The 23,294-nt window shown below is 41.4% G+C and overlaps 4 protein-coding genes across 6 annotated transcripts; 3 read left to right on the forward strand and 1 right to left on the reverse strand.

The window, feature by feature from the left end:
- The first annotated feature begins 348 nt into the window (after positions 1-348).
- Positions 349-3,479, forward strand: homezb (homeobox and leucine zipper encoding b). Of its 3 annotated transcripts, none has more exons than XM_030075592.1 (3): positions 349-461; positions 776-828; positions 1,408-3,479. In XM_030075592.1, exon 3 carries the CDS (start codon positions 1,423-1,425, stop codon positions 3,328-3,330), a length of 1,908 nt encoding a protein of 635 aa, XP_029931452.1. In that variant the 5' UTR covers positions 349-461; positions 776-828; positions 1,408-1,422; the 3' UTR covers positions 3,331-3,479. The 3 variants fall into 3 exon arrangements, with proteins under 3 accessions (XP_029931452.1, XP_029931453.1, XP_029931454.1); XM_030075593.1 differs by having other exon boundaries at positions 349-452; XM_030075594.1 differs by lacking the exon at positions 776-828 and having other exon boundaries at positions 353-461.
- A 1,092-nt stretch (positions 3,480-4,571) lies between these two features.
- cideb (cell death inducing DFFA like effector b) lies at positions 4,572-8,577 on the reverse strand. The gene is made up of 5 exons (XM_030076683.1): positions 8,552-8,577; positions 7,342-7,456; positions 6,341-6,499; positions 5,437-5,627; positions 4,572-4,713 (listed from the first exon to the last, which is right to left on the reverse strand). Exons 1-5 carry the CDS (start codon positions 8,575-8,577, stop codon positions 4,572-4,574), a joined length of 633 nt encoding a protein of 210 aa, XP_029932543.1.
- Positions 8,578-9,723: 1,146 nt separating this feature from the next.
- On the forward strand, positions 9,724-16,506 carry tinf2 (TERF1 (TRF1)-interacting nuclear factor 2). Its single transcript, XM_030076682.1, has 10 exons — positions 9,724-10,070; positions 10,329-10,531; positions 10,688-10,789; positions 10,977-11,072; positions 11,287-11,397; positions 11,543-11,666; positions 12,959-13,853; positions 14,880-14,938; positions 15,031-15,110; positions 15,479-16,506. Exons 1-10 carry the CDS (start codon positions 10,043-10,045, stop codon positions 15,596-15,598), a joined length of 1,818 nt encoding a protein of 605 aa, XP_029932542.1. The 5' UTR covers positions 9,724-10,042; the 3' UTR covers positions 15,599-16,506.
- A 1,020-nt stretch (positions 16,507-17,526) lies between these two features.
- Positions 17,527-23,279, forward strand: LOC115376234 (uncharacterized). The gene is made up of 7 exons (XM_030075727.1): positions 17,527-17,696; positions 18,772-18,914; positions 19,739-19,953; positions 20,231-20,601; positions 21,401-21,601; positions 22,844-22,939; positions 23,138-23,279. Exons 1-7 carry the CDS (start codon positions 17,527-17,529, stop codon positions 23,208-23,210), a joined length of 1,269 nt encoding a protein of 422 aa, XP_029931587.1. The 3' UTR covers positions 23,211-23,279.
- The last annotated feature ends 15 nt before the right edge of the window (positions 23,280-23,294 follow it).

The raw sequence follows: 23,294 nt of genomic DNA on the forward strand, positions 1-23,294 counted from the left end.
ACAAAAATAAATTAAAAATATTAGCTTCAACAGGATAATACCGGTGCACATCTTAAACAGAAACTAGTATTATTTTATTTGTAATTATATATTTATGAGGTACCAGGGAGAGAGTTTTCCATTGTTTTCTATTTGTATATACCCATATATACTTACATATGTGAGTAGTGATATACCCAAAATGACTTCTAATAAAGACATTAGTGCGGTTTCTATCCAATATAGACAAAATATGAATTATATGAACGTGACTACCTAAAAAAATAATGATGGTCCACCACTGAAAGTTACTAACCAAGCAAATGACATGTAAATATGCCTGATGTGTGTTCAGTTCGCCACTAGAGGCGCTATTGCACAAAAATAAACTCGACCATGCAGAAAAGCGATTTCCTCCTGCCGAACTGAGTTGAGTCTCAAAGCAAAAAGTTTGTCAGCCATTATTAGCAACGGTAGGAACTGTAAGTGAGCACTTTTATGTCTAATCGATGAAAAAAAAAAAAAAAAAAAACATTAATTGCTGGCGACTGGACGTGAGCTGACGTTGCGAAGTTGCTAGCAACGTTGTTGCCGAGGAAACAAGCCTCAGTTTTAGCTCATGCTAGCAAGTGGATTACACGCAATGATGGCGAATAGCGCAGCCTTATCGGGATTATATGTCATTTTAGGCTGGAATAAACACCACCTGTTATCTGTTCAGTTATTGCTATATGTCACTAGGTTTGTAATGTTCACACACAACAGAGATAATGAACCGATTTCTCTTTCTCATTAGCCCCCACCCTACATCCAGAGCCCTGCTGATTTTCATCTCAGCCCACTGAACAAGTAAGTATAATAGAAGTAATTATAGTAATAAATACTATGTTGTTTAGTGGGCTGGTATGGACAATATTATACCACGACACACCCCTCTCTCCCTCCACACACTGAATTTGAAGCTCCATAACCAGCTGCCTACACAAATAAACATCAGAGCCCAGTCCTCTTTATCATACTGTATTTCTTAAAGTCTGTAGATTTAACAATCAGTTTGTAATAATAAAGTTTTTCTACAAAATAAGAACATAAGAGCATATCTATTTTTAGGTGCTACGTCCAAAGAGGGTTCAAGGTTTAAAAGATAAGGAAGGGCCTGTGAGGGTTGGAAGTGTTTTTTTTTTTTTTTTTTTTTTACTGATATATAATGTGATGAGTGCTAAGTTGTTAGCACTCAAAATTGTTAGCAAGTTGTTAGTTAGTTAGTTTGTTTGTTTGTTTGTTTGTTTTTTGTTTTGAGTGTTTTAAATGAATGAATTGTGCCATTATAGCTTTTTAAAGGATAGAAGTCAGTTTATGAATCAGACTGACAACAAATGTCAAGATATCATTATGGGAGTCATCTCACCATTTGTCTGCTTTTCCCAGGATTTATTACTGCAGATGAGGATGATCAGACAGACAGCTGACAATGCATCTCCCAGGCTCAGATCAGTGACTGAGGGGCCAGCTTCATCTCAGCTACCTGGACCACCTAAACTCAAACCTCACCCAGGCTCCATCCCCGCTCAGACACCTCTCTCTCCACCACCACACCCTTCTGTCACCAGCAGAGAGACTCAGACATTGTCTGAGATTGCCCCTGACTCTGCACCAGTGCCCTTCTCCCTCAACCAGAACAATGCAGTGTGTCTTCCTTTGGTTTGTGAGAAGCGGAAGCTCATGTGGGTGCACTCAAACCAGATCCAAGTGCAGCTGGACAGTGAAGCAGAGCTGGACAAGGCCTTTAGCGCATTCCCCTATCTGTCGCAGAGGGAGACAGCTGCCCTGGCGCAGCGCTGCTCACTGCACCCAGACCAGGTGAAGGTATGGTTCATGCTCCAGAGGCTCCGCTACGGCATCAGCTGGGATAGGGAAGACATCTGCAAGGTCCGGAAGAAGCACTGCAACTCAGGACAAGCTCAGGAAGACGAAGAGCAGCAAAACAGGGTGAGAGAAGATGTGGGAGAGGGGACAAGGGAGGGGAAAACGAAGAAAGGAGAGAGGGCCCCGAAGGAAAAGGTGAGGAAGAACAAGTGGAAGGAGGGGGGAAGTTGTGAGGAAAAAGTGTGGTGTAATGAGCCAAGGATGACAAAGATGACGGGGGAGGAAGGAGGGAAGAGAGGTCAGAATGACAGGAAGGTAGAAGCAGTGGAGGAAGGTAAAAGGAAGATTAGAAAGCAGGGAAAGTTGATGGTGGCAGATAAGAGGAAGAGAAAGAAGATCGAGGGGGAAGAGGATGGTGCGGAGGAAACAGGAGCGGTTGGAATAAGTACAGAGAGCAAACAGTCTACCGAGGCACAGACAGCACTTCCCATCTGGAGGAAGAAAAGGAAAGTTGGGTTATCTGCAAGATCCAGAAATCAAAGCAGCCAATCAACACCCCTTCAGGAAGCTCCACAAAAGCAGGTTAAGTCCCACAAAGCCAAATCAGGAGCACTCAGAGAGGTGAGGTCCACTTTCCAATGCCCATCAAATTCCCTTAATGCCTTGGACCCCAAGGCGTCCCACTCATACAGCCCACAGAGATCCCAGCCTGCACCCTGGAAGAGCTTCCCGCATGACAAGGAACATGTCCAGATGGAGCTTCTCTGGCAAAGCAGTGAAGCGGCCTTCAGCTCCACGTCCACCAATGAGTGGTGTGCCAGCTGGAGCCAAGTGGTGGACCCTGAGAAGGATTTTGTCCAGAATCAAACACATGATGCACTGCTGCCGCCTCATAACCGGGTGCCACCGTCAACAGAAGAGGCATCAGTGAAGGAAGCAAACGTCATCGCACCTTTCAGCGGCTTTGAGGGGAAAGCAGAACTGGAGGTCAAACCAGAGCCAGAACTGCACCAAGAATCAACCAACTACAACACCAGCACGCTGAAGAGGAGGAGGAAGAGGAGGAAGAAGGCAGTGGTAGTCGGGAATAATCCTCGTGCCACAGATGTTCCACCTGTCTTGAGTGTTCAGCATGCAAAACCGGGCACCCTCACAAAAGCGCAGGGTCCCCGTCAGATCCACTCCCAGCCAAGAAAGAAGACCTGGGTTCAGATCGAGCTGCTGAGGCGGAGCTTCCTGGTCTGCCAGTTCCCGACCAGCCTGGACTACGACTGGCTGATGGTGCAGACTGGACTTTCGCGCGCGGACCTTGTCCAGTGGTTCGGTGACATGCGCTACGGCGTCAAGAACAGGAGGCCACAGTGGCTGAAGCCGGAGGAGCACTGCCGGTTGTTGGAGAGGATCAGGTACCAGCAGCTAATTAAATGCATTGGTAGCAGAAGCATAAGAGGGGAATTGAAAGAAGACGTGGAAGACGAAGCTTGAAGGGAAAGAAATGTGCGTTCAGGATTTAAGTGCACAGTTGCCTCCAGGGTTAAAAAAAAAAAAAAAAAAAAAGATGCCTCAATCAAAATGCACTTAATATTCCATTTAAACCACTTGAACTTCCACTTGGCAAAAACGCGAGAATGTATCAGAATCAATTTTATCTGTTTTATTCTACATTTGTGTTGTGAAAGTAAGTTCAGGCTAGACAACTTAAATATTTGATAAATGATTGCCAAGTTACACAAATCAGCAAATTTGCCTGTTATATACCGATTCTGTTGCAGCTGATTTGATCTATTTTCAATTTTTTATGCTTATTGTTTATTTGTTTATGTTAATTGTTCATGGTTTATTCTGAAGGAATTTCAAGCCATTCTCTTGCTCTAGAGATCAATGAGAAAACAAATGAAAAGACATGGATGTTACACATTGATCCTGACATTGTTATTTTTTAAAAAATAGATGGTTCTAGTGTTATGTGCTTATTTATTTCCATTCAAATAAAACTGTTTTATTGTTTATTATTCATATGAGTCTCTTAATTTCTGTTAAGCCATCTTCACTTCCATCAAAACTGTATCATTCCCATAAACCACAAAATGAATAAACAGATTATCTCTACCTGAAAAGAATATAATAACAATTTTCAAAGTAAGAAGCACCACATTATCTTATTTGGTTGTTACTATTTTTTAAGCCATCCCACAGTCCATTTCAAATGAATAAATATATGTAAAACTCAGTCATATATCAATTACTGTGTAGAAAACAAAGAAAAGTCAGTATTTGAATGCAGACAGGACTCATTGGATACCCGGTTTGTTACTAAGCGTTGTGCAAGCATTTCTGTGTACATTTGTGCTTCTTGTTTTGTATTTAACATTCATGTTTTAGCTGATAGAAGATGTTTGAGAATAGCAGATGGGCTACACAAGCATACAATCACCATTTACAAGATAAAATCACTGTTTACATATGCAGTTACTCTATCAATGTCACATTTTATTCACTTTTAAAGAAAGTGGTTTCTCTTCCCTGCTCTTCAGGAGCTAAACAGGACAATGCCACAGCTTTTCATGACAGATTTATGTGGATACACTGCTGGAATCATCATTACTCAGCATCATGTGGCGACCACAGATATCAAAAAATGGGAATAAATGCAGATCAGGAGCCTGAAGTACAATCCTCCTCCTAAGGCAAGTAAGTTGTAGTCGTATATGTCTCTCCAAGCTCTCTCAGTTCCAAGTGGCTGTGTATTCTTGCCTCTGTGGCTGCCAGAGCTCAGCTCCCTCGATAATGCGTCGGATCAGCGAGGCGGAGGTGATGAGCAGGTGTCCCGCTGCGTGGAGGAGACTGGAGGCCATACGCAGGGCCTCTCTGGGGAAGTGGACAGGGCAAAGTGTCATCAGTGTCATTTGGACTGTTACTGTGCGGCTCTACAGCCAGCCAAAGGTACATTTAATATCAAATTGTTCATTTGAACCTGTGGGACTCTGTGGAACTCTCTCCCTCAAATTCCCTCTTGAGTAACTTCAAAGTTAGAAGAAACTTTTTTTTTTTTTTTTACCATATTGTACAACAATATCACATACATTTTCTCTATCTGCAGTTACAGCACTTCATTTAAGCTACATCGTGCTTATATTGAGTGAAATTTTCAAACCCAAGATGCCATTGCTTTTGTGGCTGCAGCATTACATCAGATTTAAAATATCATGATGTTTTTTTGCATCATTTTATACACATGTCCCTGCAATTGAGGAGGACATATTTGGTATGTTTAGAAACTTTGGCATCTCCACTGGAATTTAAAATGAAATTCTGTGGGCTTGAAAAAAGCCTGGCTGTGCAGCATGCATTTGTAATGATGAATGCATCGTCGGGGCCATGTTGCTCTCTCCTGTTTTTTTTTTTTTTTCGTGGTTGTCCAGTATTGAGTGTAAGCACATGACTTTTTTTCTGCATCAAAGTATGTCTAATCCTGTGAGGTAGAAAATAAAGCACTTGCAAGCTACCACTTATGAACTTTACACATCAACAGAGGTTTTACTTCTTTGTTAGCTTCTATATTATGCCTTTCCTGTGTCTCGCACCCCTTACCTGAGGACTTTCTTGGGCCCCAGACACTGGAAGTCAGCACTCACAGAGTACAGGCCTTGGAAGGTCGCCTTTACACTCAGGGAGCCAAACACATCCATGGGGTTAATCCTGTAAAGGTCAAAGGTGACTCGGGCTATGTCTTTTCCAGTCCGGGGCTTGCTGTGGTCTTGGAATTTGGACACAACTGCACCCTGAGAGAGAGGAGACAAATGCCTCAGCTGTGAAATAGCGTAACTAGTTAAATGTAGTTAAAATACAAAATAAATGTAGTTGTAATCAATTGCAATTACTGAGAAAAAATATGAAATTAAATTACACTTACTAATCAAAATGTTAGTGATCACAAAGTGTTTGGGAAATATCTTGTAGAATATAATTTGTTTTCATCTTTTTGTCATGCAGGAATGTCTTTTTTTGGTATATTTCCAGACAACAAAGCCGTCTACACAGGCGCCATTCATTTGGCAGTATGCACTCAAATTTTGAGCGTTGTTTTTGATTGGTTCTCGTTTGAATTTACACACCTCTTGTCTGTCAACCACATCAAGACAATTTGTTTTTGTGATCTACAGTCTTGTGATTTGTTTAAAAATCAAAACCTTCTAATCTTAATTCAAGGTCTATTGATGAGTACTGCTGCGGAGTTTACACTGCCATGATTAAATGTATGTATTTAGGACTTTTCAGTTTTATTGTCAAGTTTAAAAAAAAAAAAAAAAGTTAGAAAAGCAATCAAAAGTAATCAAATGTAATACATTACATTACTTTAACAAAGTAACTACAATAGATTATATCAAAAAAATGTAATGGATACACCATAAACACAAAGGAGTCCTGAAAACCTGTTCAAAAAGAGCTGATGTAATGAGTAACCGTGGCGACTGACTTGTCTGCTCAAACGTACTGGTGGTGGACTCCATGTCTGTCCAGGCTCTAGAGCCATGAAGACGGTGTTGTCGGGCAGGGTCATGAGGAACTCATCAGAGTCGACCTCGGTGCCGTCGTCCTCGCACACCAGGGACAGGGACACAGCCGACAGGGACAGCAGCAGAGCCTGGCACACCTGCAGCACGGAGACAACACCCTCACACACCTGGCCGTGCTCTGTGTGCAGCTGCGTGTGGAGACTTACAAAGAACACACCCTGCACAGTGCGCTCATGCACTGATTGTAATTTACCTACTATTGTCTGTGATGTCTACACTCAGAAAATAAAGTACATAATTGGACCTTTAGGTGGCAGTATCACGTGTCAATGGGGCAGTACCCTCTAAGGTGCAGATTGACACTGGCTTCTTATTTGTTCCTATTTTTCACATCCACAATAATCTACTTTCATAAATATTTTACCTATTTTATTTATTAATTTGGGTATTTTCTTACTTATTCTAATCAGCCCAACAAATGCTGTCTCCTCATATTGTACCTTAACATTTAGAGGAAATGGTACATATATTTGCCTTTTACTGCCTGGGAATATAATTATACCTTTTTGGCTCTGAAAGAGGTTCACATAATCACCCTGAGGCCCAATAATTAGCCCTACGTTCACTGATCTCAAGGTGGATAATTCAAAATTATCTTCTAATTCACTTCTCTAAAACACTTTCATAGACTCACTTGTAGATTTTTATTTTTTACAGCCTTTAATTTGCTTTTGTTTTTCCGGTGGTTTCATTTTTATTCACTTTGTCTTTTTCTTTATAACTATGCTCCCCTTTCATATGAATACTTTACTGTTTCATCATTCATTTTTACTTCTTCTTCTTTGTAGTAGTAGCACTTGCACTATCAGTTCTTGCAGTAGTTGATGTACGTTTTCGACAAGCAGCTGCACCCTCATCAGGGAGTGTACTCTCTGTGATCTCACTTCATTTTCCCTCAGGTTTATGCTGTCACCCTCACCCTCTCTCTCAGCTCGTCCAGGGTCCCTGCCGTGACACCCTTCCTGGTCTCCCGGTTGCGAGAGCACACTTTGAACGGGCGCTGCGGTGGGGACCAAACCCGCTTGGTTACTGACCTGAGAGAAACAAGAAGATGAGCCAGTTATTAAGCTTCTTTTTAGATTGAATAGTCTTTTAATTGACAGAGGAAAAACAAATGAATATGCACCATAATCTGATCCAGGTCAGATGCAGTTAAGTAGAAGCACTGAAGTATCCTGTGATAGTGTGGGTAGAAAAAAAGCTCCCATTAAAAATTAAGCCTGGGCCTAAAATGCTAAATGATTTTACCAACAGGTGGAGACCTTAATTGAAAAAGACTAGAAACAGTCTTGATGCATTTGCAAAAGCTCCTCTATTGCCACACTGTTCCTGCGATCATCGGAGAAGACAGATGGCAGATCACTGTGCTATTAGAAAATGTCTGCTCTTGTACGTGATGATCTTGTAATGCCGAGGTGTTGTGTAACATTTATTGCAGACATGCGGTGATAGGAAGAGGGTGGTGGGAGACTCTCGAGGCAGAGAGACAGAACTACACTCAGACGTCTTGACTTGATCAACTGGAGACACAGCAGACTGATGACAGGCAGCAGAGGGGGGCGATGAATGGGTCAGCAGGTCAGATCTTCAGTCCAGTCACTGAGAGGAACCCTGAAAACACTACACTAATCTTCACTTTGTCACTGCCATCTCCACTGTGTAGCTTTTTAATTCTCATATCTGTAACTCTTAATATAAATTTTGATATATTTTATTTATTTGTGTCCATCCAGAGTTGTTTTTTTTTTTTTTTTTAACTAAACTTAAATGTCATGTTTTATAAGGTCATTAACCACATCTGTACATATTGTCATTTGCTGCTTCTTTTTTTTTTAATCTCTTCAACTAGATGCTAGCCCTCATACCCTATCCACTATATCATCCTTTTGAAGCTCTATTGACTCTACTGTTTTCAAAATATGAATTAAATCAAAATTAATTGATAAACCATTAAGTAAGTTGCCTCAAAGTCCATTTGAATAGCTGGTGTACCCACTTCAGACGAGCCTGTGTTATGTTGAGGAGTCCATCGGCTGCTCTGTGTTGTTTGGGTTGCTGCTGTTGATCCAGGAGAGGAGCCATAACACAAACCAAGAGAAAATCTACAGCCCACGGCAAATTCCACTTACTTTAAAAATATAGACGTAGTTTCCATATTCTCCTCGATGTCTTCCTCTCTCTTCTCACAGTCTTATATTATTTTTTTAAGTTATTTTTGTGTCTCCGATTGTAACAGTGTCACTGTACAGGAATCCCTCTGCTTGTATTTGACCCTGCTGTCCCACTGGGGTGGACTTTAACCTGACCACATGATAAATCAGCACAAGGCAAAGGTCTCTCTCCTCTTGTCCTGTGTATGTGTGTGTGTGTGTGTGTGTGTGAGAGAGAGAGAGAGAGAGACAGGATACATCTTTTCCTTATCTAACAAGCAATTTATTTTTTACCTCCTCCCTTTGCAGTATCCATGTAATTGATTCAAGAATAATTTTACAAATATCACAATAGGACGAAGAAAAGAAAATTATAGTTACACCTGTTTTTGTCCTCTAAGGTAGTCTGCCAGTGGTAGAATATAGGTCAAGCATTTTTTTTTTTTTTTTTTCTTACTTTTTCAGGTTCCTTCAATTCAGCTTCCACTAAGCCACATACTCCCGTCTGAAATGACTTTGCCCAAGGGACCGTGATATGGAATATATTTTTAGTTTGTGTGAACTGGATGACAAACTTTGAAACACTGACAAACAGATTCAGAGTGCCAAGATGAATATATAATTTTGAAATAATCCCTCATGCATTTTTATATTGTAACAGTCTCTGGTGAATTAGGTCACTGTGGAAATAAAGGTCCTGACTGTGGTGAGGTCCCCCTGGAGGCCCCTCAAGGCCCTCCGGGGGTACCAGGACCGCACTTTGAAAACCACTGGCCCAGGAGGACAGAGGACATTCACTCTTTACATGCTAATCTGCACCTTTTACACTTTGACACGCTGTCCACCCCTCTGCTTTACCTCCCATAATGCCTCTAAATGTTTATTTTCCTGTTTTCTTCTCTCGGTGTTGATTTACAAACACATATACTGTAAAACAAAACAACGAGAGGATGTTGTTATTTTTCACCTTTGGCGCGCCCTGAGAGCAACAGATGAAACGTCACATCCTGGGAGCACAAGAGGTCGCGCTTGGTTGTGTGTCACAGGCACAACCAAGGGGGGCGGAGTTTCTTCTTTGAGCCGACGTGACCTATTTCATGTGGCGAAACACCGCCCGGTCGGGACAGCCCGCGTTATAAAACGAACGGCTGATGTTGCTGTGGTGAAGGCGGGAGGACGAGAAGCAGAAGTTTTGATGACTGTTGCATCTTGCGAGCAGGGAAGTAAAAATATTTGTGTTGACGTGTAAGGCTAAACCACTCCACACCCACCTGAGTTAGCGTATTGTATCCCAGCTATATCTTAATATCGACTTCATGTGTGTTTAAGCGAACTGTCGGGGTTAAATAGAGTTCGCGTTACCGTAGTAACTTGGTAAGTAAGCTACCGTTAGCAGCTAGCTAACGTCAATCTGATATTGATATCTGGGTCAGTGCGTTAACGTGAGGTCAGCGGGCCTCCTTCAGGGGAATGGCAGCAAAGAAACCAACAGAAAATGGTAAGTCATGTGTTAATGTTCAGGCTAATGTCATGGCATGTTGCATGTTGAAAAGCTGAAATCATGAATCAGATGGTTCAGTGATGACTAAGCAGGTGACAGGTAAAATAATTTAATGTAGAGAGATTTTAGAGCCTTACGTCGTTAAGGTATTCATGTATGAATTTGCATGGACTTTATAGTCAAGTTGTAGTGATTGCACTGAGAAGCCACTCATTGTTTTGTTTTTTTTTCCCCTGTCATCTTTCCTCTACACAGAAGCCAGCCTTCCCTTTGCTGCACTTCAGCTGCTGGCCCCGCCGGTGCGCCTGGTGTCTGCCGCCCTGTGGAAGGTGATGAAGCACAGGGATGTGATGCAGTATGGCACCGTGGAGGAGTTTGTGACATCGGCTTGTGAGAATGTCCCCGGGCTGCTCACTTTGAGACATCAGGCCAAGCTCACGCTGGGGCTGAGAGCACGGGTGAGTGTCGCACAAAGTCACAAGTCAGATGGACTGTCCAAGAATCAGTCAAGACTAGATTGTAGACTGCCATTTCTTTGGCTGCATGCATCATACATTTGTGTTCCTGTATTATCAGTTTGGTGCGCGGCATATCACTGACTCATGTTGTTACAGTTAATCTTGGAGCTCTTTGCCAGTCAGGATCAGCCAGATCCGTCGGTGATCAAATCGCACATGAAGAGGATCCGTGTCCCGACACCTTCCACAGCAATGAAGGTTAACTCAGGCTCTATAATCAAAAGTTGATATGATCACTGTATTTGTCATCAACAATAAAACTACAACTATTACACCTACAAATCGTTTCACAATACTGTTTTAAAAAAAAAAAATCTTTCTTTGTATGGATTTCAAGTGAAGTTGTGAGCCATTCTGACTGTAAAGTGTGATTTCTGTCTCTTAGAAAAAAGATATCAAAATTGAGAAAACAGTCAGCAATTTCCAGGCACTGGTTCGGACACTTCTGAGTAACCCTGCTGAAAAAGAGCACTTCTTAAAGGTTAGTCTTCCTGTTCCACACAAACAATCAAACCTTTGCTGTGTATAGACTTTTAATCAACAGCTTGGCCCAGATTTAAGAGCGTCTGTGCCCTGCTGAAGTGTCATTGTGTTCTCTAGGTTCTCTAGACTAATTGTCAACTAATTCTTTTCTTCTCTATAACTGTACTCAGGAATATGATGGCATACCTTTTTCTTTATTCCCTCTTAAACAGGAGGAGTTTCCTGTGGATTACGGTCCTCTGTATGACCAGGAATTGGAGAAGCTGTTGTGGGAGTTTCTGATTCGACTGGACCAATTGCTCCCAGTCCCTAACCTTTCTCAGGTATGCATAGCTGGAGTTAAAAGCCATCTAAAAGATGTTTACTGCCAAACTTTTATCCAAAACGTATATATACTTTTATATGATATTTTTTATATATTTATTCATTCAACAAAATCTTGACTCCCATCCATCTCTTCATCTCCAGACGGTGTCATGGCTCAGCACTGCCCCCCCAGTCTTGGAAGAGTGTGCACGGTCAGCCACCCAGCCTCAGCTCCTCAAGATCCTGCTGCAGCACCAAACCTGTCTGGGCCATCTGGAGTCAGCAGGTAGAACAAAATAATGTTTAAGCGTCATGCACCCAGCAGGGTTTTTTTTTGCCAAACCACCTAGCCAAACCACCTAGTTCATCTTGAAATCCTAAAATAATACATTTACCAACCGAATTTCCACACATTCAGCATCATACCAGTGATGACAGGTACTAAAAAATAAACAAGGATGCAGAACTTGTCCTCATCCATGTTTAATTGTTATTAGGTTTGACTTTATGCTGTGTGAGATGGATTCAGAAATGACATAATCCAGTAAAGTGTATCAGATGAAGGTGGTATCAGTGAAAGTCATATTTGTTGCAAGAGGTCGTCAGTAACTACCTTAGTGTTTGTCTGAATTAGTCATAGTTTTGATACATATTTTTCTCAAATCAGGACATATAGCACTAGTAATGTTTTCATCTTACAGGGGAAATGGTCAGTGCGATGATAACATTTTGAAATCAATATATTCACCTAATAAAAGTATAAGCAATCATTGGCCACAGGGGCCATCACCACTAGAAGGATCCATGATGTTCATAAATATTTCAGTATGTGACATTTAAACTAGCGGTGGTGGTCCAGCAAAGATGTGACTTCTGTGTTCCAGTGGTGTCCGCTTTACAAAGTGACAGCAAGATCTTTTGTGTTGTGCGATCATGGATTACCAGTGTTGCCAACTTGGCGACTTTCTTGCTAAATCTGGCGACTTTCCAACTCCCCATGGCGACTTTTTTTTGTCAAAAGCGACTAGCGACAAATCTAGTGACTTTTCCTGGTGTTATTGGAGACTTTTCTGGTATTTTGGAGACTTAACATGAAAGCACGTGTCGTTCCTCTGCAGTTCCTGTTCTCAGCGAGCAGCGGGTGCTGCCGCGAGCCCCTCCCCCACCCCAAAGTCCTCACAGGCGGTCACAGCCTCAAGCTGTGCACGGCAGTCGCAGGCAGCTGCAGTCAGGAGAGGAGCAGAGTGGAGCCCCTCACCACTCCGCATCCAGGCAGCAAATGAATCGCGCATACGCAAAGCCGTGTTAATCCCGCCCTTCCTGTAAATTTGTAGTTCTAAAACATATTTAGGGTGTTTTTTACTCACTTTTTGTCTCTCCCACGATGTTATTCCTCTCCTACAGCGTCCATTACAATCACGTGCAAATTGGCAATTATGCAAATTAGGCGATGACGTCATTTGGCGACTTCTAGCAACTTTTAAGACAGCCAATAGCTACTTTCCTTACTGAGGAGTTGGCAACACTGTGGTCTACAAGTGATCTCATTCTTTGTCTTTATTTATTTGCTTTTCACAGCTTCCCTCCCCCCAAACATGGGGGACTCCATCCTGTCTTCACTCTCTCTCCCACCCTCTGGAAGAGTACCTTCAGCCCAGCCAACAGGATCCAGAAACACCAGTGCGGCCCAGTCCGACAGCTCTGGTCCGCTACCAAAGACCAGTTGCACACAAACAGGAGGCGAGACACATTCATTAACACCTGTTATTGGACTGATATCCAGTGAAGATGTGCCAGTCATGATCTCTGCCAATAAGAAGAAACTGAGAGGTGAGCAGCTAGCCAGCTCAAAAGATGCAACGAATGAGGATTTGGAACCAAAAGGAAACATGACATTCACTGTTATTAAAAGGAGGCAAGAATCCAGAGGTGAAGAACAAGTGGAGGAGGACGGGGGTATGCCAGAGAGAAGCAGTGGAATTAAACGCAAGCACCCTAACCAAAGACAAAGTGACTCTGATGAAGAGGAAGAGGAAGTGAGAGCCACCAGGACTGGGAAGAAGAGGATCACTAGGAGTCTGAGAAACAGCATCAGCAAGCTGAAGCAGAACAGACGAGACCTGAGATCAAAGGGGAACAGAGAGAAGTGCACTAACACGGGAGCAGACAAGTCTGACAGAGCAGCAGTAACATCCTCTGTGACCCAGTTGGACTTCAAATTGCTCAAGCTGCCTGAAGATCCGTCCCTCTTCTCCGTTTTGAGTTGCTGTCTGCACAACCAGCCCTCAGTTATTGTCAGTCGCCTCAAATTGACTTCGTCCAACACCAATGAGAGCAGCAGAGGAGCAAAACCCTCACCTGTGCTGCCCCAGGATGAAGGCAAGAGGTCACCTGTGGTGGCTCGTACTCAGAGCAGCACGAGCCACTGTCTCCAAAGGCCTGAGTTTGATTCTCCTGGCTTGGATGATAAAGAGTAAGAAACATGGGAAAACAAATGGTCCAGACTAAGGCTCAGCGCTTCATCAGTTTCAAATTACTACTGCAAGAGCATAACGTATATATTGCAGAGCCTGCAATATGAGCATTTTATTAGATCCATAATTTGACACAAATTTTTAATAAGTATGCAAGTGTCTGCGCATCAAAACCCAACTGATGTGCACTACAAGCTGAATTACAAGCTTTGTGTGCAGTAATATATCACTGGGCAGTTGAAATTATGTTAATAAGCTATTCCTCATATATGTCTTTGTTCTGGTAGTTTACGTCTTTGATTAAAACATGAATCTTGTGCCTTTGGCTGGAATTATAGCCATGATAGTTTCAGAAACTTGACAGTAAAATAGCTCTTTGGTCCTCTTCTAAAATCAAATCAGAACCAGACAATGAAAGTAATATGATATTTCACTCTTCATAGAACTCATTGGCCTGTTTAAAGATGCATGCAGTGTGTTTTTGCCTTAAGGTTTATAGATGTGCAGGGCCTTTAGTTGTCAGGCACCATACCTGATTTCAAACCTGCAGCTCTTTGAATACTGTGTACACACGTCAACCTGCACATGTTCTCAGGATCCTTTTTGTGTGTGTGTGCTTTAATCCCTTGACAAAAAGGGAAGATTAGTATGTAGCGGCACATTCAATAGGAGATACTCCCTTCACTGTAAACATACTCAAAATGTTTTATTCCTTGCAAATGCCCTTTAATAATAAACACAACTGGTCTGTTTCCATTTTTTCTGAGTTTTTTTTTTTCTCATAGGGTAGTTTTAGATGATTTAATGTTTTAAAGTGGACTTTCATGGCAAGTCCTTTCCCAACTGCAGTGCTCTTTGTATCATGTAGCTGTGATGCTAATAGTGTTTGTAGCTTCCAACCCACAATTGCAGGGCATCTATCCTTGGAGAGTAAATAAGGAAGTAGGTTTATGACTTAGCTCTCTTTATAGTCAATATTTACCAACTATTGAAACTGATAATCATGTTCTGTTTCTATTTGACAGAAATCATCCTGCATTACCAGGTAAAAGCAGTTCTTCCTCTGCCCGAAGGAGGAATACAGGTGATTAAATAGGAAGTAAATAAATTACATACAGGGAAACAATTATCTACTGGTCACTTTAACAGCTTATATGTGTCTGCTGTGATCTTTAGAAGCAGTTCTCTCTCCTGGAGACAGTGAAGACTTCATAGGGGATTCTGAAGATGAGGCGACCAAGAACTTCAAAAGCAGGGTATGTATGGTCAAAGCTTGGAGGAAAAAAATCACATTGCTTTAAACTTAATCTTTTTTGTTTGTGCAGTATGTCAAAGCAGTTTAGATTTCTAGAATCAGTACATTTCATGTATTGGTTTATATAAAACAGGGACAGTATACAATAAACGTATTACACTAGATGTAGTGCAATGTTAACTTTCATCTGTTGTCCCTGGGTTGTGTATACAATGCAAATATGACAATAAAAAATGGCAATTCCACATGAACACATACAGTACATGTCATTTGGCCAACTGTCAAACATACAACAAACTACAGTATGATTTATCATTACAGACGGTGCTGTGCTTTTTCTCAGTTTTTGCTGCTAACTGTCTCCCTCAGCTGTTTCAGAAGCGCTACTGCAAGACCAAACATGGCACCTACGTGCCCACTCTGAGGGAGTTCTGCAAACCAAGGAGGGACAGGCGGGACTTGTTGTCTCCTGGCAATGGACATAGGTGATGAGGCATCATCTCTGCCTGGACTGGTGCAGATACTGCAATATAAGCATCTCTTAAATTTATAATGTTACAGAAATTGTCAGTGAGTACAGTATACAAGTGTCTGTCACAAAGACCGCCCATAAGAACCCAGCAGCTGTGCACTACAAGCTAAATTACATTGTTTGTGTGCAGTAATATATCAGTGGACAGTTCACATTATGTTAATTAGCTTTTCCTCATATATGTCTCAGCTCCGGAAGCTTACTTCTTTTATTAAAAACATGAATTTTGTGCCTTGGCTAGAGATATAGTTGTTGTGGTTTCAGAAACCTCACAATAAAATAGCTCTTTGGTCCTCTGGTTTAAAATCAATTCAGAACCAGACACTGAAAGTAATTTGACATTTCACTCAACATCAACACCAGACATGTTCGACGGTTTGGGCTGTTTTTTCTGTGAGTTGGTTTTCTCTACCAGCTGCTCCCACTGGTCATCAGACAAGATTTGGGATGCAGCAGCCACTGCAGCTGATGAACATGTTGCTACTTCCCTGCCTTGGATTTATGTTTTTAGTCGACCTTGTGGGTTTCAGCCGCATCAGAGATTTTTTTAAGTGCAATGTGTGTCATGGTGGTATGCCATTGCCATGTTATGTTTTTTTTTTCTGTCTAGAGCACACTTAAGCACATGTAATCCAGACTATAAAGTGCACAGAACAGAAACCCCAGATCGCATTATATGTAGGTGCTATTATGCATGATAAGAGACATGGCTAGATAAGTCTTTGTTTTATTTAACAATATTTTACTGTAAAGTGTGTCAGTATGTTATGTCTACATAGTATTAACTGTATTTGTTAGAAATTAGTGGCATTGCAATATATGTTAAGCCTGGTAACTGCTATATACTGATTTAATAAAGAATTGTCTTATTAATGTGCAGTAGCCTAAATCTAAAAATTCAAAATCTCATTGCGGTGTCATTTTGTACAATGTATTTTGCATTGCATCCACCATGGTTGAAGTGTGTCATATATTATGCAAGATGGTGGCAAGGTGGTTTGTTATAATGAACAAACTCATTAACCAAATCATGCATAAATACTGTCTTAATGTAGATTATCGCTTTGGAACAGTTTTATACAAGTGTTAGCTGGATTATTTTTACACTAAACTGTGATTTTATGCCATACATTATTTAAAAGTCTTAAAAAACAGCTAGGGTATTATTTATGTATGTAACCCCAAGAAAGCCAACTGTATTCACCTTTGGATTACTTTTTGTTCATATAAAATAATATAAACCATTATTGATCAAGCCACAGTCTATATTTAATATTTAAACAGAGCAAATCACAAAAAACTAGTTCAAAGAAGACCAGTGACACTGACCAATATAGTTAGTTTCATCTAAATTTGAGGTCCATAGTCTTACAGAAGGTAAGAAGGCATTTCCAAATCGTGTCCAGTCAATTTAATCAATCAATTCTAGTCAAGGTGTGTAGAAGCATCTCAGCAACCGCCAAGACAAATGGGAGGCACCTGAGCCTAAATGTCAAGTGTTGTTGCAAGGAGTCTGAATACTTATGTCAATGTGATATTTCACTTTCTCCTTTTTAGTAAATGTACAAAAATTTCTACAATTCTGTTTTCACTTTGTCATTATAGGGTAGTGAGTGTGGATTGATGAGAGAAAAAATGAATTTAAATGATTGTGGCATCAGGCTGCAACATAAAAGTGAAAAACAGTAAAGTAAAGGGGGTCTGGGTCCCTTTCTGAATGCACCGTATGGCGCTCTGACAGAATTGAGACTCTCCGGATGTTTCTAGGAGCATCTTTTAAATTCAAATCTAATGCAAAAACACAACGTAACCAGCGAAACCAGTCAACAGATAACCGGTGAGCCATTTCCCAAACAGCTCGACAGATTTAGTCAGGTGTGTCTTGATGGACTTTGATGGACATCGGAGACACCTGGAGGAGAGCATGTCTGAGGACGGTAACAGGATCGGTCGGTCCGTGTCGGAGGAGCTGCGGCAGGCCGGGCGGAGCGCCTCTCCGGCCGGGCACCAGGGCCCCGACACCCCGCCGGCATCTGCCTGCTCATCAACTCAACAGTGAGTCCCCATGCTCCTTTGTAAAAACATTATAAATTATAAAAATGCATAAGGTGACCAGGGGAAACTTAAAAACAATGTCCAAGGATAATTTTGCAACGAGCAATAACCCTATAGCCTAGCTAGAGGATTAATTGTAACGGTCAACAGCTCGATTGCAATAAGGCTAATGTTTAATTTTGTCAGAGTTTGTTTTTATATATTTAACACCAATTGAAATGTTATTTTTAAGGATCCAAGGCTTAACTCATTAAAAAAAAAAAAAAAGAAAGAAAAAAAGCGTTTTAACTGTTAATATTTACCACCCATTAAAGCAAAAACGACTGTTTTCCATTGTGGAAAAAATACATAAATTTTTCCACAATGGAAAACAGTCAAAGTAAACTGAAATGACTTTGATTCTTGTTAAACAGTAAGAAAACTATACAATTACAGAACAATTGAAAAAAATCATGCAGCTATCATATAAGGTAAACACACACACACACACACACACACACATACACACACAAATACATATATATGTAGGCTAGCTGCTTATGAAAATACCACAGTAATACAATCTGAGATGAACATAATTACACTAAAGCTAAGGTCACTATAAACTTTCTATTGAGAACGCACCATAGATCCTTAGGAGAGCATGGTAGGAGTATTGTAGCAATATATTGCAGATTCAAATACTATTAAGTCCTACAATGTTTAAAACCATACAAGCTGAGTTTACAGAACTGATATTATCATTAAAATATACACTCTGAACATCTCAGAGTATCACTGGAAGGTTTAAACCATACAAGGCCACTTTGGTGCATGAGACTCACTCATACCGAGACCTCACAAATGAAGCCAGTGCTCATTTACATGACGTAACAAATTCTGTGGTGGTCATGTGAAGTGTACCAAGGGAAATTAGCACAATACACAAGATAGTGTCCTCTCTATCCTATAATAATATTGTGTGATATTACAGACTCACCTCAGGCCTATAGGGGGGTTGTAGGCTATGAAGATTTAGGGAATTTGGTTTAAATTTGACTATATCATATTATGTTGCCTTTAAATCCATTGCCAGACCCCTGTTCCATTTGAATTTGGGTCCTCGACAAACTGCAGGCGTCACAGATTTCATCCACGAGCTGAACAAGCAGCAGTCTGGCTCCTCACGCAGCTGCTCATCCTCGGGGAGCCTGGGGAGGACGCCGCACAGCCTAGCCGGTAAGGTGACACCAGAGAAAGTAAAGTCAAACCTTGAGGGATTGGTGGGTAGAATTAGGTCTTTGCAGCAGCAAACTTGTGGGATACAGCAAGGGTAAGAATCATAGAATGATATCAGCAATATATGAGATAAAAAATAGAAAGAAAGACAGCCCAATAATATTACTATAAACTATGCAATACAGATTTACAGACCTGTTCTCTCTGAAATCTACACACTTGAGCGGGGGATCATTTGGCTGGTGCACATCACAGTGGCTGCTACAGAATATTTCACAAGGTCATGGAAATCTGTTGTGATTTGGTGCACTAGACCACACAATTACACACACACACACACACACACACACACGGGAGAGTACTCCCTACTAGTGTTGCACAATATGGTTAAAATATATATATATATTGTTATTAATAATTAATAATATTATTTTGACAGAAGTTGTGACAATATTTGCGATATTACTGTGAGTGATCATTTTTGCATCATAATTTTCAGTTTAATTTGAAAGGAAACATCTGGGCAGTATGATTTGTAGGCCAGGGTGTCTCTGTAGCACCACAATACCTTATTTATAATTGTGTACTGCCTCTTGTAACACTTATAAAAAAAAAACTGGAGTTGCTGCAATTTGGATATTGCACTTATCTACAGTATATTGTGATTTTTATATGATTTCAATTAATTGTGCAGCCCTGCTCCTTACCCGCTAGTCTCCCTTCCCTATGCCCTCATAGACTCCAGTTGTCAGGAACAGGCTGAGGTTCAGCACCAGAAGTCAGACATGTTTTTGTTTTCCCCTGTGTCCTGTTTCTCCTGTAAGACTCCATCCTCCTCCCTGCTGGAGATGAGGATGTCATAGTAACCACGGTGTTGTCAGAGGAGTGGAGAAAACCCAAGGATGAAGACGGCAGGTCGCTCCGATCCGTCAAGGGAGAAGTGGTGGACTCATCACCCAAAAAACTGAAGAGTAGTGCGAAGAAAGGCGGCGCCACGCTCCAACCCTCAGACATCACCGACTATTTGTTGAAGGTGGAGGTCAGTGAGACTAATTTGCAGTGTTGGGGAGGTTGAGAGCAGAGAGGTACAAAGGCTGACCTACAGCTAAGCTATCCTCAGGAGAAATAAAGCTTTGTTGCTATATGAAGGTCTCCAGAAATAAGAATTCAAACTTGGTTGCATGTGCAAAACGTTCAGTCCTTCTGTTGTCAGTTTGTAGCTGTAACACTTCTCATTGTTTTAAAATATAAAAATGAAGGCCATGATGGCTTTTCTGTCCAACAGCCACAGTTCCTGACATCTCAGTGTATTCTAGGATACCTTGAGAATTCTGTCTGAGCTGTTGGAAACACAGAGCGATCTCCTCCTGAAGACAACCTTCGCCAACCAGCCCCAAAACACTCTCCCTACCCCCTGCCCGTCTGTGTCTACTCTGGGCCCGTACAGGACCCCGTCCTCCATCTTCACCAGGCCCTCGTCCTCTGCCTTTCACACCAGCCAGTTCTGGCATCCATCTTCTTGTTACTGCCAAGTGCACGGTCCCACCGGCTGCCACCCGGGTGCCATGTGCGTGGCGCAGGCCGCGCACACTTGCCACTGCTGCTGCCGGTGGGTGCCAGGACCTCACGCCAGCGTGTGCAGCTGTGGCCCGCACAAGAAGGAAGTGCAGGTTCTCGCTGCCCACAGGTGTGTACACTGTAGATGCAGCAATGCAGCTTGAGGTTATTGATAGTCTGGAAGGTTCATGCCGCTTTTCAGCATGGCCAAAAATAAGAAGGAATCCCTTTTTTTTTTTTTTTAAATGAGGGGACGAGATGCATACAGTTATGCATAAAAGCTTTAGGCATACCAAAAAAAAAAAATAATCCTCATATCTTTGTTTTACTTTTGATGCCTAACCTTTAGGGTGTCTTTTATTCAGACCTTCACGTGTTGGAGATGCAAGGTTTTTCCAGGACATGTAGTATGAGACCCAGTGCTCCAAACAGTAAAGGCTCATTTACCTTTCTAGAACAATCAGAAACCTTTTTAACAAGACACTTTTGATCCAGTTGTGTCATTCTGACATAACATAATAATTCATTGATCACCATTGTGTGATTTAAAAAAAAGAAAGCTCACTGTTGTTAAGCTCAAGACATCTAAACTGTGAAGACCAAAGTAAAGAACATACTCCACAGTGTGCCTGTATTCCTATACTGTGTCACAGCTCATTTGCATCCTAAAAAAAGTGAATCACTATTACATGTTATGTAAACGAATTTTGTGCATGCTTCTGTGATTCCATCCTTCTGCTGTATTTGTGAGTGTGTATCTGTGATTATTTTGTGATGAGTGTATTTTTAGCACTTTGTAAAATTGTTTGAGAAAAAAATATTATTATTATTATTATTATTATTATTATTATTATTAGTAGTAGTAGTAGTATATAGAGGATGAACAGAGCTGCAGCATTTTGACCCTCATGCCCTCTGCCCTCCTGCAGGGCCAAGGAAGAGCAGCTGCGGCTCTATCTGGTCTGTTATCAGGCTAATCAGGAGGCCATGAGGTCCCTGTGTTGCTTACAGAGGGTGGTGAGTGCCCTGGCAGCCCAGTGTCAAAGGGCCCAGGACGACAGACAGGGGCCTTGCACCGTTTCCCCCTCGCTCCAGAGCCTGCAGTGCCAGGTGGACAGCATCACCCACCTGTGAGTGGCCACAGTGGGTTGGGAGGACATATACAGATAATGTGTAGAGATGGAAAAGGAGGCAGGCACATTGTGTGTGTGCACCTAACATCAACAAAGGGGCAGCTAAATGTATGGAATATAATGTTAAACATGAGGCCAAGGAGGACAGAATAAGGTGAGCAGATGACATGCACTGAGTGACCAATAGTCTGATGGTCCAGTGGACAATGAGGGTGTTGACCTGAATAGACTCAGATAAATGATAATGACAAAAAAAACACATAACCTTCAAGCACAAATTTCCTGTGAGACAGTGAAGTATTTGCGCATGGGAGAAGAGTATAAAAACGCATGAATGTGATAATGGTGGTGAGGATGGGGAAGTTGTTTTGTTTCCAGTGGACAACTGGAGGCTATTCCACAAACCGAGGTTAGAAAGTTAGCCAGATAACTATGGAAAAGACAATGCTACCTCCTGGCGATAGTGACTTCAATCTGTAGAACAAAGACTGAATGTTAGGTTTAGGATAATGATCTGGAGATCCCTGATGGTGGTTGATAATATTAGACAAAATTTCAGAAGATACTCAGAGACACTTTTTAAAGTTATCTTGGTAACCTGCTCATCGTGCTTCATGGAGTACCCTTCAGGTTTCATAGCAAATGTTAAAACATTACATGAAAACTGACAGCTGAAACCTCATCCCTCCATACCACAGCATAAAAGGAAAATCTTACCGTGAAGGAATATGAGAAGACCAACTTCAAGTTTCAATTTTATTTTGTCCCACAAATACTTGTTTTCACAAGTATTAAAAACATGACATGAAAACTGAAAACTGGAGGGCATGACAAACAGTCAACAATGCACAATTTCAGGCAGGTGGTGTAAGTCATTGCCCACAGCAGGTGTAAATAGGGCCAGGGCCAAATGCAGCATGAATGAGCTATCCCTGCAGTGGAGAAGGGGCTGTTGTTATCCTCATTACAGCCACCATCACTACCAGTATCATTGCCATCATGGCTGAAAATTGATGGATTTTGAAAAAACTGGAACACTGCAAACTTGTGGAGTTTGTCCTCTTTTTACAAATATTGAGCACAATATAAACAAAAACAGAAAACATTAAACGGGTCTTTAGTTTATCAAAATATATTGAATGTGCATTTTATTTGTGTTACGTAATGCACATTTTACTTTTTAAATATTTATTTAATGTCTGTGTGTGTGTGTGTGTGTGTGTGTGTGTGCGTGCCTAGGTCTCATCTTTCTAATTGCTGTATGGCTCAACAACAGGAGGAACTGGAAGCTGTAGTCAGTCAGAGACCCACAAACTCACCCAGTTCAAATGATGGGTAAGTGTATATGCATGTGTTACCAATTCATTAATTTATCTAGTAATCAATAGACATGAGGATGATAAAGCAAAGTATGAGCAGTGCAAAGCAAACAGGACCGGACGTTTGCCCCCCTGAATGTTTGTGAGGACTCAGATTTTGCTGCACAGGTCGATACTAAAATGTGCTTTATGTATGTTGTGATTGCCTTTCTAGCTTCCTACTACGCCAGCCGTACAGTGCCAAGGTGAAAAACAGCTGTCGCTGCTGCCAGTTGCCAGATGACTAGAAAACGCACACTATTTCCTTTCACAATAAAAGTCAGTCTCTTTGTGTTTCCATTAAAATCTGGTAATTTCTGAAATTACTCCAT

The sequence above is a fragment of the Myripristis murdjan genome, chromosome 18, assembly GCF_902150065.1.
Source record: "Myripristis murdjan chromosome 18, fMyrMur1.1, whole genome shotgun sequence".
Lineage (NCBI taxonomy): Eukaryota > Metazoa > Chordata > Actinopteri > Holocentriformes > Holocentridae > Myripristis > Myripristis murdjan.

Coding starts and splice junctions, on each gene's coding strand:
- homezb (XM_030075592.1), top strand. CDS start 1,423: ATGAGGATGATCAGACAGACAGCTGACAATGCATCTCCCAGGCTCAGA.
- cideb (XM_030076683.1), bottom strand. CDS start 8,577: ATGGAAACTACGTCTATATTTTTAAA. Junction 6,500..7,341: donor TGGACGAGCTGAGAGAGAGG/GTGAGGGTGACA, acceptor TCCGTGCTGCAG/GTGTGCCAGGCTCTGCTGCT. Junction 5,628..6,340: donor AGACATGGAGTCCACCACCA/GTACGTTTGAGC, acceptor CCTCTCTCTCAG/GGTGCAGTTGTGTCCAAATT.
- tinf2 (XM_030076682.1), top strand. CDS start 10,043: ATGGCAGCAAAGAAACCAACAGAAAATG. Junction 11,073..11,286: donor AAAAAGAGCACTTCTTAAAG/GTTAGTCTTCCT, acceptor CCTCTTAAACAG/GAGGAGTTTCCTGTGGATTA. Junction 11,398..11,542: donor CAGTCCCTAACCTTTCTCAG/GTATGCATAGCT, acceptor CTTCATCTCCAG/ACGGTGTCATGGCTCAGCAC.
- LOC115376234 (XM_030075727.1), top strand. CDS start 17,527: ATGGACTTTGATGGACATCGGAGACACCTGGAGGAGAGCATGTCTGAG. Junction 21,602..22,843: donor GTGGACAGCATCACCCACCT/GTGAGTGGCCAC, acceptor GTGCGTGCCTAG/GTCTCATCTTTCTAATTGCT. Junction 22,940..23,137: donor TCACCCAGTTCAAATGATGG/GTAAGTGTATAT, acceptor TTGCCTTTCTAG/CTTCCTACTACGCCAGCCGT.